This window comes from Aethina tumida, chromosome 5 (genome assembly GCF_024364675.1).
Source record: "Aethina tumida isolate Nest 87 chromosome 5, icAetTumi1.1, whole genome shotgun sequence".
NCBI classification, from domain to species: Eukaryota; Metazoa; Arthropoda; class Insecta; order Coleoptera; family Nitidulidae; genus Aethina; species Aethina tumida.
In genome coordinates, this window is record NC_065439.1 from 20,843,812 (window position 1) to 20,863,248 (window position 19,437).

General features: G+C 26.3%; 1 protein-coding gene across 3 annotated transcripts in view; it reads left to right on the plus strand.

Annotated features, from left to right (window-relative positions):
* LOC109600819 (lysosomal membrane ascorbate-dependent ferrireductase CYB561A3) overlaps window positions 1-19,437 on the plus strand; it is a 50,612-nt gene that overhangs the window by 326 nt on the left and 30,849 nt on the right. For 2 of the 3 annotated variants that reach the window (XM_020017008.2, XM_020017006.2), the window contains exon 2: window positions 18,992-19,359. In XM_020017008.2, the coding sequence (XP_019872567.1) occupies window positions 19,199-19,359 (161 nt within the window). In that variant the 5' untranslated portion in view covers window positions 18,992-19,198. Of the gene's footprint in view, window positions 1-18,938; window positions 19,360-19,437 lie in introns of those variants that run through there. The other variant, XM_049967854.1, reaches the window with a different exon arrangement.

Consider the following 19,437-nt stretch of genomic DNA (forward strand, 5'->3'; position numbering starts at 1 on the left):
ACTGCCTCCTGCGGATATTCTCAAACGGCGCGGTTTGCCGTTGTTTCTGATTTGGTTGCACGCTTGTTTTGGTTGTTGTTAAATAAAGAGGTTTTAATGGGAAGTAGTAATTAAATTAATATTTTGGATGACATTTAATATTATTTATAAAAATATTTTTATTATGATAGAAATAAGCAGTAAATGTTAACAAACTGTATAATAAAATCTTTTTGTAACAAATATCACTTAAATAATCTTATTTTTTTTGTTTAATACCATACTTAATTAAAGTGAAATTATGTATTTGTATTTATTGATAACAATAATATTTCTATTAGAATAAAAATAAAAAGAATTTCATTCTCAACATGTCATTCATATTTTTAAAATAATAGACACGAGCAATTATATTTTTATAAATTGTGTAATAAAATCCTTTTTTACCTGATTACGTTGATGAATTTAAATTTGTAAAACTTAAAATTACTAAAAATTTCTTCCTTCGGTTGAATATGTCATAATAAATACCGTTAATTAAATTAAACTGTATATTTTACCATTACCATATTATTAGTATTAATATTTTTATTGAGATAAAATTAGCAATAAATTTATTTAAATTTTTTGTAATAATGGCATTGTAAAAATTACTAACAATAATATTTTTATTAGAATAGAAATAAGCAACAAATTTCTTTATGAATTATATAATAAAATTTTTAAAAATAAGTCAAGATTAAGTAGATGAATTCTTATTTAAAAAACTAAAAATTTCTTAAAATAATTTTCTTCCTTCGATTTAATTTAAAATATAATAAATAACGTCAATTAAAGAGAAATTTTATATTATTAATTATATTTATATATTTATTGAGATAGAAATAGCAGTAAATTTATTTAAATTTTTGTAATAATATTATTGTGAAATTTATTAATATATAAAAATAATAAAAATATTATAATTATTATTTTTATCAGAATAAGCAATAAATTTCTTTACTAATTTTATAATAAAATTTTTATATTTAAATTTTTAGATAAAAATAGCAGTAAATTTATTTAATTTTTTTATAATGATTGGCACAGGAAAAATTTCTTATAGAAATATTTTTATTAGAATAGAAATAAGCAAGTCAGAATTAAGTAGATGAATTTGTATTTAAAAAAAACTGACATTTTTTTTAAATTATTTTCTTCAAAGTAATTTAAATTAAATTCGAATTTATTTAAAAGTTAAATAATAAATAACGTTAATTAAAATAAAATTGTATATTTTTAATGACATTTTATTAATTGTATTAATATTTTTATTGAGATGGAAATAGTAATATGTGTATTTAAATTTTTGTAATTTGAATTTATGTTAGTAAATTTTACTAAATAATAATATATAATAATATTCTATAAATATTAGTTTTATTAGAATAGAAATAAGTTACACATTTCTTTACAAATTTTGTAATACAATCAAAATCTTAAACGGAAACTTAAAACTTCGGTTTAATATAAAATATTATAAATAATATTAATATTTTAATGACATTTATAATAAGTGATAAAAAAATATTCATTACGATAAATATTGATATAAATTTATTTACACATTTATAATAATATTATTCATAGAAAAAATTAAATCTAATTAAACCAAAATTTTATATTTTTAATAAGATTTATTATTACTTAAAATATTTTTGTTATTACAGAAATATTCAAGCAACATATTTTTTACAAAATCATTTTTAAAGAATGTCATATTTTTAATAACATTATTTATTATACTACTTTTACTGATCTATTTTAATTAATTTATTATCATATTTTTAATTAAGGAAAAATTTTATATAATTTTAGGGACAAATTTTATAACAAAATTTTTGTACAATTGGAAAATTTTCAATATTCTCAAATTTTATCATATATTTTAAAAGAAATAAAACCTAATTAAACTGTTTCATATTTCTTAGATTAAATATAAGATATCAGAGTAAATAGCCTTAATTAAAATAAAATTGTATATTTTTAATTATCTATATTATTAATTATTTTTTTTTATTTTTATTTTATAATAATATTTTCATAAAGAAATTTTAAAAATAAATCCTAATTAAAGCAGATATTTTAAATATTTTAGTAACATTTATTTTTATTTATATATATTTTTATTATAATAAAAATGAGTAACAAATTTCAAAATAAAAATCAAGATTAAATGAACTTAAAAATTAATGATTAATTTACATATTGTAGTAATATTTATTTTCATATAAATAAATATAAATAAAATAAATAAATAAAAATAGTAATATTTTTAGAAAATAGAAATAAACATAAATTTATATGTAGTCCACATAAACATAAATAAATGATTATAAATATTTGAGAATATTTGAATATAAATATTAATTTTTTATTTTTCTATGTATGTCATAGAATAATCAGAAAGTAAAATTTGAAATGTTTGCGTTTCGCAGTAAAACTGTTAATGCACTTTCTTTGTTTGAAGATTATTATTGTCTTTAAACAAACACTGTAATTATTATAATGTTACATTATTAAAGTAAAATTTTATGAATTATTCTATGCAATAAACGTACTTATACTAATTTTATAACTATCGATTTGATTGCATTCTGTTTTTAGGATTTAAATGTAAATTTTCTAATTTACGTACGAAGAAATTTGACCTTAAACAAAAATAAATATCAATTTATTTTGAAAATAGTGCACGGCTTCACACGGAAAAATTTCATTACTAATACCAAATATTTTTGTTTATAAATTACACAAAACACAAAGCAAAATTGTTTAAACCATAAATTAAATCTGACTCGTTGCAATGAAAACGTTCAATTAAACCATGGCGTAGTATTAAAATTAAAACAAGTATCGTGTCCACCACGAAAAACATTTCAAACCGCCCCCAAAGCAAATATTCGATCGATCGGAACAAACAATTGTAATTGCGTTAATTACGTCTTCCTCTGTCATAAACGAGCAAAATTAAATTTCAGTCGGCACAAATTGAAATATATACGCAACTTCCGCTTGTAAAACACTGTTTTTATGGCAGTGGTTTTTATTTTATCTGCGTTGATTTCACATTTTCATCGCGAGGTCGATGTCTGTACGAAACAATTATCGATGTTTATTAACATCATTTATGTTGGTCATTCATCGATTGGGCTTTAAAACGTTTCGCATCGATCCGGGGCAATTAATTCGACGTCAAGTATTAAATTTAACATGCACATTTCCGACGTCTGGATCTTGTTAGTCGACCACGGACCGGAAAATCCACAAGAGAACGTTCCGGACCGAAAATTTAATAACATAATTCGAATTCCGGAGGCGAGCTTTCAAGCTCCAGACTTCGCCGTGCATACGTACTTTTTATTTCTTTAATGAATACAAAATGTAGCCGAATCGAACGCACCACGGTGCACCGACGGAAACTTGTTCAAGTGATGCTGAAAAAATCTATAAAACCGCTCGTGCAACGGCGAGTACATCTCTCGCGAATCCGCAAACATTCAAGAACGACTTAATTCGCATCGTACAAAGCTTAACGCCAACTCTGACCTACATTCGCATACGAAAACAAAAGCGCCACTCTCCAAACCCCGGCGAGATGTAAAAGACCCCATTAAAATATTTAAATGGGCCGCTACAGTATTTTTTTATTCGTAAACGGTCGCACTTGTTCTTAATTAATGCGGGCGAAACAGTCGTTTTGTTATTATTGGTGCACGAGTGTGAGATAAAAACTTGATGGATGTGGTTTTGCAGGAGTTCCAGGATAATGAAATGTTAAATTGAACTGCGGCTTTTATACGGTTATCGATTGTTACGTTAATTGGGTTATTGATGTTTTATAAAATTCACGTCAGGTTAAAAACTTTCTGTAATTGCAATTATGACACAAAATAACTGAGCGTTTGTATAAAGTCTCCAATATGAGTTGAAAGTTTACACGTCGTAAATGAGATTACACACACACATCTCTTTGCTGAAAGACTGAAAATGAACAGCGGTCTTTGTAAAGACCTTTAAAAGGTTTTTAATGAACAATATCTATGCAAGAAAAAATATAAATTACTGTTAAAAAAATATATATTTTATTACAATTTAATAATTAAAAGATTTTTAATGAACAAAATGTATTGAATTAATAAATTTTTAAGTATTAATTTTCACTATCTAAACATCGACAGAGTTAAAAACGTACAATAATAGTTCTGAAAATAATGCCTATACACATAAATTTTAGTCAAAAATAAATGATCAAGCATACTGTAAAATATAATAATGAAAAAGTTTTTAATTAACAAAATCTATCAGAACGAATAATTTAATTGTTTTTTCAACTGAATAAAAAAAGGTACAATTATAGTTTTAGAATTAATGTCATTCTCAGAAAAAACATGTATTTCCTATCAGAAATATCAACTAACATATTTAAACTAATTTTATGTAATTAACAAAATTTATTGGGCAGATACATAAAAGTGTTTATTTTCATTTTCCAAGTATCAACAAACTGAAAAATTTAATAATGATTTCCTTTAACCAACAATAATTGGGTACACAAATTTAAGTGTTTATTTTCTTTTCCTAAACATCAAACCTCTCATTTAACTAATATCAGGTTAGAAACAAAATTACAAAAAATAAAACCCAATCTATTTCAATGCTATACAGAATAAAACATTCATTCCTATTAGACATATAAAAATATATAACGGGTAAATTAAGGTAATTAAAAATTCTCTGGGATTCTCTGTATATTAAATTTAAATTTATAAACTTTCAGACTGAAAAAGAACAGTAAAATTTGACCTCTTTTAACTCTCATTAATGTCTAAACAAGGGGAAAAGTATATCATTTACATTTAATTAATTATAATGATTTTTTAATTAAGTTTCTATGGGATAGGACTTTAAATATTGATTTTTATTTTTCAAACATTCAATCTGAAATGGAATTGTGACTTGGAAGTCGTCAGATCAGAACAGATTTTGTACTCAACTTCCGTGACTCCTTGATTTGAAATATCCGGAATAGCGGCTTGAAACAAAATAGGTCAAAATAAAAAAAATTGCTCTCCCATTTTCGTCAAAATATTAGATATATTTAACTAAAATATATTAATATCGAATGCGTAAATTTAAATAACTGTTATACTTTTATTTTCAAACCTCAAGAGATATAAGAAAAGTTGTTGGGTTTTGGAAGTATTGTTTTCCTTTATTAAACATATGCATATTTTGTTAAAATAAAGTAATAAAAGTAATTTTTATTAGATAGAAAAATTTAAAAATATTCATGTTCTTCTTCCAAACATTCAAATTGAAAAAGGTCAGTTAAACTCAGTTACAGGGAAAAACATACATAAGAAGTGTTAGATATATTTTAATAGAAATAAAAGGAATTTGATAAATAAAATATTCTATTGGGTCAATTTTATGTAAGTATTATTTTCCATTTTTCAAAATTTTTATTAAAAAAAGAAGTGACTATTTTAGAAATACCGTTTTTCTTACCTCATAACAATTTCAAAACAAATTAATAAAATAAACAGTCCATATTAATTAAAGATTTATAGGAAAAAATAGTAATACTCAGAATAAAACAAACTCCATCTGAAATACATGCAGGAAAACATACAGTTCTGACAAAACTATAAAAATTTTAAATATAATTCAATTAAAATGAAAGTAACTAAAGAATGGACATATTTTATTAAAATAAAAGGAATTGAATATAATTAAAAAATCTTTGGGAAAGATAACTGAAAAGGGTAAACAAGAACAGTTCACATCAATGTCGAAAAATGATATCATAAAAGGAAAAAATTATTAGTTATTAGTTCAATTAAGATGTAATTAATTAAAATGTATATAATTAAGTAATTTCTATTCGATATAGAAATTTAAATATTGATATTCTTCCCCAAAAATTCAAACTAAAAAAATCAGATATATACACTTCTATTAAAAATAAAAAGGATATATTTTAATATAAATAAAAGGAATTTAATGGTGAATAAAATATTCTCTTCGGTGGACAATTTTTCGTAAGCATTAATTTTCATTTTCCAAATATTTTTATCGAAAAAAGGCAATGAGTATTTTGGAAATACAGTTTTTCTTATCTCATATCAATTTCGAAACAAAATAAAATAAACAATCCATATTAATTAAAGACTTGTAGGAAAAAAACAGTAATACGCATAATAAAACAAAATCCACCATATATGCAGGATAAACATACAGTTCTGACAAAACTATACAACTTTTAGATATAATTCAATTAAAATAAAAGTAATTAAAGAATTGACATATTTTATTGAAATAAAAGGAATTGAATGTAATTAATTAAAAATCTTTGGGATAGATAACTGAAAAGGGTAAACAAGAACAGTTCATATCAATATCGAAAAAAGATATCATAAAAGGAAAAAAATTATTAGTTATATTCAATTAAGATGTAATTAATTAAAATGTATATAATTAAGTAATTTCTATTCGATAGAGAAATTTTAATATTGATATTCTCCCAAAAATTCAAAGTAAAAAAGATTAGTTCTGTTAAATATAAAGAGTCTCAGGAAAAAACATACACTTCTATTAAAAATAAAAAGTATATATTTTAATATAAATAAAAAGAATTTAATGATGAATAAAATATTCTCTTCGGTGGACAATTTTTCGTAAGTATTAATTTTCATTTTCCAAATATTTTTATCAAAAAAAAAGCAGTGAGTATTTTGAAAATATTTCTTATCTCATAGCAATTTCGAAACAAAATAATAAAATAAACAATCCATATTAATTAAAGACTTGTAGGAAAAAAACAGTAATACACATAATAAAACAAAATCCACCAGAAATATATGCAGGAAAAACATATAGTTCTGACAAAACTATACTAATTTTAGATATAATTCAATTAAAATAAATGTAATTAAAGAATAGACATATTTTACTAAAATTGAATGTAATTAAAAATTCTTTTAACTGAAAAAAATGTCGAAACAAGATATTATAAAGCAAAAAATTATTTGGTATATTCAATTAAACTATAATTAATTAAAATGTTTATAATTAAGTAATTTCTATTCCAAATTTAAATTTAAATATTGATTTCCATCTACGAAACATTCGAACGGAAAAAGATCAGTGAGTTGGAAGTTCACACGTCGCAAATCAGATTATTTACTCATCCCCTTGACTTCTCGATCCCAATAATCCGGAATAGGGAATTCGGAATCCGTTTGCCGGAATACTTCCCGCTCGTCCGCACCGCACGACGAAACTCGTCGAGTTCGTTGCCTCCCGCAGTTTTGAGCAGAAAAGCGACCGTGCAAAAACTAGTCGTGGACCTGTCCGAGTACGAACATCCGACTCCTCGCCGTGCTGCCGGTACGCGATCTCCCGTGCATATTAAGAAACGTTTTCGGTGTCGAATTCCCGAGGGCCGAGCGGGAAAAATCAAACCGGAAAACCGGATCGATGACTGACACCCGTTCACTTCTCCCGTACGGGTTCCGCATTTGCGAAGAGTAATAAATTCGCGTGTTGACATGTTTATATGACGCGGGGTTGCTGCGAGGAACGGACGAAAATAATTTTCGGGGGTCCCGTTTAAAGTTCACGTCGCCGGGATATATCCAGGGCAACTGTGCCACACCCTCGATCCTCCTGCGGGACCGGCCGCGAAATGTGGATGCTGGATGTTTCGCAGGACGAGCGCACCGATTTGCCGGGATTAATATTCCCGGACGGAAATTATTTTACACTCGGACGTCGTACGTGGTAACGTTGACGTAAATTTTATCGGGGAATTAAATGAATCACCGGCGCAGCTTTGTTTAAGGACAAAGAAATTAATAGGTTTTGTTTAATAAAATATGAAAATCGATTTTAAAATAAAAGGTAAATTATAGTATTGGCAATACAAATATGTGCGGAGGGAGTTTAATATCTGCAGGAAATCGATTTTAGTTTTAATTTATGGTATATCCACATAAAATTATGAAGTTCGTGCACATCCGGTCGAATGAGAAGTCCGTTGGGATTTTTTAATTAGAGAGTAAAGGGTTTGTCAAGGTTTTGTCTGTTTTAATTAATTTTATTTATGATTCCTCATTAAAGTCAATTTAAATTAAAGGAATGGTTTTTTGACACTAATAATAAATGTTACACACATAAAGTCTAACATTAAATAATAAATATGCTTTTAGAAACTGCTTTCTTTTGGTTCATATTTAATTTAAATAAGTTTATTTTGTTTTAATTTTCATCAGTGTTGAAAAAATTAAAAAGGAACATACATTTCTATTAAAAGATATAATTTAATTAAAAGATAAGTTTCAGTGTAAATTTCCATTTTCTAAAGATTTGTACTGAAATAAAAAGAGTTTCATACACTCCTATTTTCCTTAACTTAAATTAACTTCGTTAGGAAATTACACAAAATAAAACAACATTTCTATTAAATCAAAGATTCACATGAATCAATACATTTGTATCAAAAGTACAGTATGTTTATATAAATTAGTTGAAATATAAGTAATTAAAAGATAAATAATAAATTTAATTGGATATATTACTTTTAAGTAATTATTGAAAAAAGACCGTTGATGTTTTGGAAATATCGTTTTCATTTAACATACATTGGATGTGAAAACAAAATTATATAAAAAGAAATGTAACAAATAAAATTCAAAAAGTAGCTGTAAAAACATATTTCTGTCAAAAATATAAAAATATTTGGTAGAACTTAATTAAAATAAAATTTACTAAAAGGTAATAAAAAATTCCATTAGAAAGACAATTTTAATCACTTTTTACTTTCTAAACTTTCAGACTAAAAAACAGTGACTGTTTGTTAAACTCTGATTATCTTTAACTCACATTGATATTGTAACGAAAAATAAAACAAAATTCATTTATATTAAATTAAAAAAGATGTCACAGGAGAAAATATACATTTCTGTCAAAAGTAAAAAATATTAGGTATGAAATTAATTGAAATAAAACTAATCTAAGGTAGATAAAAATATATTTTTTAATAGATAATTTAAGTAATTCTCATTTTCTTAACATTAATATTATAAAGAAACTTGGTGTTTTGGAAATATCGTTTTCTTTTAACCTATGTGGATGTGGAAACAGAATTATATAAAAAGGAACAATTAAAATTAAAAAGTATCTAGAAAAACAATTCAATTAAATTTAAAAAAAATTGTAAATAAAAACATTCATTCACACAATAAAATAAAATCCATCTCAAAGATACTTAGGAAAAACATAATTAGAATAAAAGTAATTAAAAATTATATTAGTTAGAAAAATTCAAAATGGAAAAAAGTAATGGAAACTATTTCGAAACATAATTACACAATAAAGAACAAAGATTTACAGGAAAAAACATAACTCTATCAAATAAAAATTATTAGTTATATTTTATTAAAATATCACTAATTAAAAAGTATGTATATAAAAATTTATTGGATAGTTAATTAAATACAAAATTAGGTAGGAAAAACAAATATATCTGTCAAAAATAAAAAAATGTTAATTAATTTTTTTATAAAAATAAAAATATATATTTTATAGGAAATTTAAAATTAATTTCAGAAATTTCAATTAACAAAATAATCACTTTCGAAACAAATTTATAAAATAAACAAATCCATTTTATTAAAACAGATTTAATTAAATTTATTTTGATTAAATTTCAGAATAGAAAACAGACATTCAATAAACATCGATTTCCTTTAATTGACACCATCGTCGAAATAAAACTTTGCAGTAGTTCGTCCAAAGTCAGTGTCAATTAAATTCACACGCACAAAAAAACACACATTTCTCCGGAAATAAAACGGTCCGATTGTTTTAAAATTCGGCGTACACGATCTCGTCCCGCTCGTCGTTAATTCAATTACGACTTAGGTTCATAAAATAATTTCCTCGCCGGTTAATCCCGCAATCGGTGTCCCGGTATCCAGCATCCAATCTTCCGGCGGCTTCCCTAACTCAAAGGCGAGGGTGTGGGAAAAGCTCTTGCATAAATTACTCGCACAAACACAACAATACGCAAAAAAAATTGTTAATTAGTAAAGTGTGGCTTTTATGGGCCATCAACATTTTACTGGTGTCCCAATTCAATGTGGAACTTAATAAAAACTAGTCATGTGATTAGTTTACTAACAAATAACCTATTTGTCGGTTTTTATTGAGTACTGGAAAATGTAATTTACGTTTTTGGTTTGTGATTTATTTAAATGATGTTAAAAAGTTGGCAACAGTGGAAAAAAGTATGTGAAAATCGTGTTTGCCTTTTAGAAATTTAAGTTAAAAAGTTAAAAAAGTTGATTCTTATGAGAAAATGACCATTAAACATTTATTTAATATAAATATCTACATTAAAATTATTAACATTTAATATTAGCAATTTTTACTTTTGATCAAAATGCACACATAAAATTTGTTATAAAAATTGATGATTTTGATGAATGTGTTTTTTTTTTCTTTTGAACATTTATTTCAGGTTATATGTTAAGAATATAAAAAATACAAGAGACAGTCTTCTACTGCATTTACAGTATTGTTTGTCAACCCTATAGGAAATGTGGGGGATCTCGTTTATATCAAAATTCGACATAAAAATTTTACAATTTAAATTAACTCATCACAGTAATTCAAGAGTCTATCTGTGCTACGAAGATGGGCCAAAATTATAAAACAAAAAGAATATTAAACAAAATGTTAATGTTAAATAAAATAAAACAGATTTAACCATTAAAAACCCATTTCAAAATTTAAGAGACTACATGAAATGAATTTTATGAAAAAGTTGTACTAACGAATTCCACATAAAATAAGTGGAGACAACAATATTAGTTGTGTGACAATTGACAATTATCTTCTTGAGTACAATACAATGAGCCTTTTATTGATCGTACAACAATATGCAATGACGTATTGTTTTATTACTCATAGATCTGCACAATAGATTGAAGCTGGTAAACCTCGTAGGGTAGAAAAGGTCAAAGCTGAGGTTAACCTTTTCTTCACTTTCAAGAAGCCTTTCTAGTGGCATGAATTTGCCTCTAGGTTGTTGTACAAAAATTGATTGATTATTTTTATTTTGTTGAATAAAAGTTACCTAATAAAACAACTTGAATAATTAAGTTATATGTGATACGAGTAACGTCTAACGACTGATCACCTAATTGATAATAAATCACCAACATTAAAACCTGCTTTCAGTCAATAGATCAGTCGGTTAATTAAATCGATCGTCAGTCGACTAGTCGATCATCGAAATAAGTCGGTAATTCGCAGCTCTAATAAGCACACCACTCGGACAAAAGGACGCAACAAGACTGGATTACTTTAGTTTTTGTTGTCTCGCCAGTTCTGCACGTTGTAATTCGTGTTCCGCTTCATTATGTACACAACACACTCCACGACTTACATCCTTCCACACACACATTTACGCTTTTAATAGTCGATCTGCGGTTGTTGACTGGAGTGCACTCAATACCACTTCTAAGTTTTAGTGTTTCGAGTTCCGTAATTCGTAACGAGGGGATGATTTCATTAAGAGCAAGCTCCGCCAACGGGTTGGAGGGCTTTGCACATTGCAAGTGGTATTTTTTTAATGCGCTTCCCCCAAACGCTGAACGTCTGGAAGATGAAACAAAACCGGAACGACGGAATTAGATGCGAGGCCGGTTTCTTGAACCCTTCCCAGCTCGTAACCATGTGTTCCGTGTTCGACTAAGAATAGCAAACAAAGAGCCCCCCAAAAACCGTGATCACACGGAGGACGTAAATGAAATGCATTATTAAATAAACAATTAAACCATCAAAGGAAGTTATTGTTATTGGCACAGGTGGATCGGTTTATGGTGCCACCGAAATAGGAACGAACATTAACTATATATACGTAATTTTGAGCAAAGCTCGAGGAAATTAATTGCCTCTGAATATTTAAACCGCACATCGGTTCAGGGAATTCGATAAAATCGTGGAATTACCCGGTGCTTTTTGATCCCTGCCGAAATGCGGTCGGCGAAAATGCACCACCGTTCGTAGAGAAGCTCGAATCGAAAAATTCCGTATAGTCCAAGTTGTTCGGTGATTTATGTGTTGCAGGGTGGTTGTAAATTGAGCAACCCCCGTTTTATTTATGGGCCGAACGTAAATACCAATATCGTAAGTATTACCTGTTGTTTTTCGGTGGGTGAATGACACAAAACAACGTAATAACTATACGTAATATAGCCTAATGGAATGAACAAATCAGAAAAATATAACTGTCGCATATTATGATGAATATTAGTGGGGCAATTTTATTTCAATGAAAGGACGCTCAATTTAACTTATGGGGGCCATTAAACATTGATCGATGACTGCTACGTATCGTCGAAAGACCAGGAAACAAAAGTTAATGTGCAGAAAAACAGCTTACTGTTAATATAAGCTACGGCCGATTTCTGTTTATCGATTGCACAAGAGATGAGAGAATGTGAAACTTGACAGCAAAAAATTGCATTGCACGTTTATTGGAAAGATGACTTTCGGTTTCTGCAATAAATCAATTACAATTTTATGTTGCTTTTTTTGTAATTAGAAGGTTTTATCTAAGTTCATTTAAAACTTAACAATCTGACTCTTGATTTTATCAAGAGAATCGACGTTGCGATATTCAGGGACCTAAATTCTTAAGAGGGAGATTGTAATTAATAGACTCTAAATATTTATTAGTAAATAATTAAAGTTTATTTTTGAATTAATATATAATCTGTGTGTACATTTAATGTTAATTTATTCTATTATTGTTAATATATATAGCACTCCGACATCTGTTAACATTAGAACGAACTTATTACGAATAACATTTTATAATTTACAGAAATCTTTTTAATTTGCATCGTTTATTATACAAGATTTTATTTCTACTTACAATAATTCGTTTTTTAACGTAAAAAATATTGTATGTATTGGATTTTTGTATTTATTAAAACAAATTTCAATTTTCCAAAAAAAAAATAATATTCATATTCACTATAGTTTTTATTTTCGAAAAAATTATAGTGAAAAAGTGACTTTAACCAACATCTACTTCTAAATAAAATTACATAGAATAGATCAAAATTAATCACAGTTGAATTAAAAAATTTGGAAATTTAGAATATTAATTGGAACAAATTTAAATCTTTCAAAATATTTAATCCGGTTTAGATAAAAAAATAAATTGATACAGTAAATTTGAAGAAAATTTGAATATATTATTCTCCCAAAGAATAAAATATATAAAGGATGTTATATTAAACAAAAATTAAATTAATAAATGGTAATTTAATAAAAATATTGGATACATAACTTCTTGTATCAATTTTCAATTTCCAAAAAATTATAGTAAAAAAGTGACTTTATCTCTCGTATACTTCTAAATAAAATTACTCAAAATAAATCAAAATTAATTACAAGTAAACTCAAAAATTTCTAAAGTATTTTTAAAACAAATTTAAATTTTCCAAATACGTAATTCTGTTTAGATTAAAATCTCCACATTTTGATCTAATTTCTTAAGAATGTTTCTCACCTAACAACAGAGATTGGTGATGCAGTGAATTCGAAGGAAATAATATTTTATTCTCCCAAAGAGTAAAAAATATTATATTAAAATAAAATAAAATAAATGGTAATTTAAAAAATATATTAGATACATAACTTTTTGAATCAATTTTCGTCATTAAGAAAATCATAGTGAAAACTAACTCACATCTACTTCTAAATAAAATTACACAAAAACAAAATTAATCACAGTTAAAATAAAAAAATGGAAATATAGAGTATTTAGTAAATTTTTCAACATATTTAATCAGGATTAGAACACGGAGATTGGTGATGAAGTAAATTGGAAGGAAATAATATATTATTCTCTTAAAGAGTAAAAAATATCAAGGGTGTTAAAATAAAATAAAATATATGGTAATCGATAATTGAATTAAAATTAAATTTATTGGAAAGACTTTTTGCATCAATTTTCATTTTCTATTTCTTGTAAATAAAATTACACAAAATGAAACAAAATTAATCTCAATTAAATTAAATAATTTACTACTTTAATATTTTACATGAAAACAATTTAAATAATTTATAAAGTTACTCCTGTTTTGTTAAAAAAAAATATATTGTCTGAGAACTAAACTGTTTTTTCTCTTGTAACAGCAGAGATTGATCAGTGCAATAAATTCGCAGGAGAATAGTATATATATTGTTAAATAGTAAATAGTTTTTAAACACGTCAATTTATTGTTCAAGACTTTCAGTTTAGTCTATGTGTAGTATGGAAATTAATCATTTTAGTTTACTATTTTTAATGAAATCCTTGAAGATATTTACTGCAGAAATTTTAAAATGTTAAAATAAATAGATTAAAAAATCTCTGTTATGTTACATTAAAACATACGAATTTCCAAATATTCACTCTTGTTTATATTAGAAAAATCCACATTGTACAGTCTAAATTCTTTAAAGCCAGTGCAGAGATAAAGTTTTTTTTGTGCGGACGTTTCTCTCGTAACGGCAGAGATTGGTGGTGCAGTAAACCCGTACGTCTTAATTATTTACCGGTCTCAACGCCAAATGGCCATTCAATAATTCACTGGCAGCCACAATAACATTGGGAAGGAAATGCCTCGGTATTAAATTCCAATTATGTGCAGCGAAAATCGAAACATGAAAGCGAAATGTGTGCATTATTTATTGGTCGGTTTATAAATCGGTTGATTATCGATTAAAAACAATATTTTATTGTTATGCGTTACATTTTAATAAGAGATTTCACGTATAACACTGTCAATAGCACAAAGGTGGAACGGACACGTCGGATTAAATTGATGTACACAAGCCTTGCACAATTTTTGTTGACATTTTTTCGTGTGGTTGCCAATTTCCTATCGAAGTCTATAATCTCAGTTTCGGTCGATTAAAATGTGTAATTTGTAAGTATTACTTAAATTTCTCAATCTACAAAATAACCGTATATTTTGCAATTAATAAATAACCAGAAGGTTACAAAAAATTGCCAAAAGCAGCCGTTATTATAAATTATAAATTTCCTCGTTAATGTAACGGATTCGGAATTTTATGAAGTACCTCTTGAAATTTAACGACCCCTCGTTTGGTAAATGTGTCAAGAAAATGTGTTGAAGGTGGAACAGGCGATATAAAAACGGGGCTGTTATAAACTGATAGGCGGGCGACGGGCTGAGAGAAAACAAACACATATTTTGATGGAAACTGATGAAACCCGCACGAGGGAAATATTTGACGGAATTTAACTAACAGAAAGAAATTTAACGGACAACAAACTTTCATTTGAATTGTTAATTTTTAAAAACCGTTTTAAAATGTCTAGATGTGCATCATTGACTATTAATATAGTTGATTTTATTTGCATACCAAATCATAGAAAAGTGAGTTTGTTAAATTTGAAAGTGAAAGTGCAATTTAATAATATACGTTATCTGTTTTTAATGTTTATTTAAAGTGGTATAAAATTGGAAAATATCTTCATTATTGTTAAAATTGTTAACAATGCTAAATTAACATCTAACAATTATCGACATAACGAAATCTTTTTGGAATTTACTATCAGTTTTTATAACGTTAACATATACGAAATAGTAATTAATTTATTAATTGGAAAAAATCTTAAGTAAAATATAATATGATTTTCATTTCATTTTAATTTGATCGAAGTTAAGACAAAATTCTTTCAAAAAATATCATTAAATTTAAATTTACATTCTTTAAAGATAAGTCGAATGTGTTGTTAACTGGAACAAACTATTTGGGCATTAGATTTGATAAATCGAATTTGTAGTGGGACTTCTTAATTTGGTTGTACAGACTGTATAGTTGATAATACTAAAAGTTACTAAATAGTTACTAAACAATTGAGGAAAAATAAAATTTATTTTATTTTCTATCAGTTTATTCATCAATTCAAAATTAGACAATAAAATGGCCAATGTTTGAATTATACGAAGCAATAAATTGAAGCTCTCAAAATTGGATAATCAATTGGATTATTTAATTAATTTTGATAAGTTGTCTTTATTGTCTGAGAAGTAATAGTTCGAGTCATAAAAGTTCGACTGTGTTCTATTCTAATTAGAGCATTTAATAATTGTTGAAACGGTTTCCATTTTTTGAAAAATTGTTTAAAATGCCCAAATCTAATAAATCAATCACTTTTGTTATTAATAAATTAAATAAAATAAAATATAAATTTCCATTTGTTTTTATTATATTTACAGCAATTCAATAATTACTGTATCGGTTTTTATTTTTGTAAAAAATGATAAAAATATTCAAATAATTGAAACACCTTTGTTATTAAAAAATGCATAAACATAAAATAAACAAAAATAATGATAAAATTCCAATTACAAAATATTTGTTAAAAAAGATCATCCAATTAGATATAGAGAATTATTTAGCAATAGTTCAATATATATATTTTATGTGAAGTTATTGTATAATAAAATGCAACGCATAAAAATTAATTCTCATTAAGGTTTTTATATATTTTTATGGTCTATCTATTTCTAACTTAATTTGATCTTTTAGAATAATATAATAATGGTTATCTTTTTATTACTAAATTTTATTATAATTCGCCCTAGAAATTTATTACACAGTTTAATAGCCAATTTATTGATAGTTAATTGTGTTTTTCAGTTATTTTACATACTAATTTTTTGCCAGGGTGGGTAACATGTTTATTTTTAGGTTAGGTTATTTCAGTACATAAATCCTGTAGAATCTTCTAAACAAACATTGTTAGTAAATTGGTAGGATAAAAGTTACTAAATAATTAAGGAAAATTCAAATTAAATCTATTTTATAGCAATTTGTAGATTAATTAAAAATTGGAGAATAAATTGGATAATTTTTATATTATACGTAACAATAAATTGAAACTCTTAAAATTGGATAATCAATTGGATTTATTTAGAAATAATATGTTGGACTTATAAAAACTAGTTCTTATTAAGGCTTTTATTATTTATTTTTTTATTAATTTAATAATAGAATAATAATTATATTTTATTAATAAATTTCTTTATAATTTATTTTGACAATTTATGGCACAGTTTATTAGCCAATTTATTTGTAGCTGTTTATGTATGCAAGTATTTTTTAGATTATTTTCAGGTTAGATTATTTCAGTACATATAACCTGTATATGTTTGTAAACAAACTTTATTTATATGATGTATTCAATTTACTAAAGAATTACTGGAAAATTGAGGAAAAATAAAATTTATAACTAATTTCCTAAGAATTTATTGATCAATTAAAAATAGGACAGTTTATTACACTTAGCAATAAACTGGACCTTTCAGAATTAGATAATTAACTAGATTATTTAATAAATCTTAATAAGTAAACTTTATTTTCTGGCAACTTCGAAGTATTTAAGTTCGACTGTATTTGTTTCCAACTAACTAAAGAGTTACTAGAAAGTTGGGGGAAAAATAAAACTTATTCTATCTTCTAATAATATATTGATCATTTAAAAATTGGGACAATGAATAGACCATTTTGGATTATTAACATTAACTGGATTATTTAATAAGTCTTGATAAATCAAGTTTATTTTATGGTAAGTTATTGAAGTATGACTTCCATTATATTTAAAGTTGTTCAGTGATTGTTGAAATTGTTACTATCTCCGTAAAAAATTGATAAAAATATTTCAACTTAGTATAGTAAATTTATTTTCAACAAGTTGTTTATTACACTTCTATAACCAAAAAATTTTTAATTATAAAAATTTTATGTGAAAATTATTGTGAAATAAATTTCTTGTAAAAGCAAAATTGGAAGAAATTTCGGTTCTCTCGAACAATTTCAGTTTCGAGGAAAATTTCCCATAGTAGTAGTAAATACTAATGAGCCATACTTTCGAAATTTCTTGGGTGCATTAATTGCTACAATTACGAGTGGTAGCCTTAAAGAAATATATATACATAGAGTATTATATATACTAAATATAACGATGTTACGAAAAACGTAAAAATTTACTAAAATCATAAAAAACTTCTAAAATCTCAAAAATTTATTAAAAACGTGAGAAATTACTAAAAACGTAAAGTGACTTAATTCCATACGATCATTTTCCATACGATTAAAATCCATACGATTATTTTCCATATGATCAAAATCCATACGATCATTTTCCATATGATCAAAATTCGTACGATCACTTTCCATACGATTAAAATCCATACGATTAAAATCCATATGATCAAATTTCATACGATCATTTTCCATACGATCAAAATTCACACAAAATCTATAGGATTAAAATCCATACAATTAAATTCATACTGATTAAATTACATAGTTTCACTTTAATAACTTGGATTGGATTTTTATTTTTTTACTAATACTAATTTCCTGAAAAATCATTAAAAAAGTCATTCATCATCATCATCATTAAAAATTGTAAAAAATATTATTTTGGTGTAAAAAACGGTTATTTCAATATTATTTATATGTATAGATGACACACTCAAATATCTTATGAATGATTTAAATAACATACCTAATCGATATCACCATTACGAACTAACAATTCTCTTCGATTCATATAATTTCATATAAAAAAAATGCCAAAGAAAATCGGCACATTAAATAAATGGTGCATAATAGGAAAATTTCACTATTATTTACGTCGTGCTCTATTCTAATCTAAATTTAGCCCGATTAAGCCTTGTTTTGAGCTGAGACCTGACCTCTGCATACATTAGTCAAGCCGTACAAACATTCCCAACATTAAGACCGGGCAACAACAATAAATTTTTCAACGTGTGTACTTTTCCGCGAATCCGATCGATTTTCGTGTGCACCTCCAAAACTCCACGTGCACCGTCGACTCCACTAATACACTTTTACTTTTTTTTTACAGAAGATGACTGCGAATCAGACCCAGCTAGGCAGTCGATTGTTGCGCCAGTAGATTTTCACTTGCATTTAAGTGGCGTCCGCCGCCGTGTAACAAACGGGGAGAAAAAAATACGTGTGACTTGTGCCAACGGAAAGTGCGAGTGTTTTGTTCGTACGTTTCGATTATTTTTCGCGGGGTTAGTGCCGGCAGTGCGTCGACAAGGGGATAATGGAGAGCAATTCGGTGTCGCCGATGCCGGAGCTGGCACCGATAGCCGAATTCGACAAAACGCCGCCCACGCCGCCGGAGGACACATTGCCCATGGACGATCTGCCGCCGCCTCCGACCGCCGTCACCGTCTCGGAGGAGAAGGAGAAGGAAGCTGAAGAGTGAGTTTTTGGTTCTGAGTCGTTAACTGTAGCGTTGTTTTGTACGAGGAAATGACGAAAACGTTTAGCGTTTGTTTA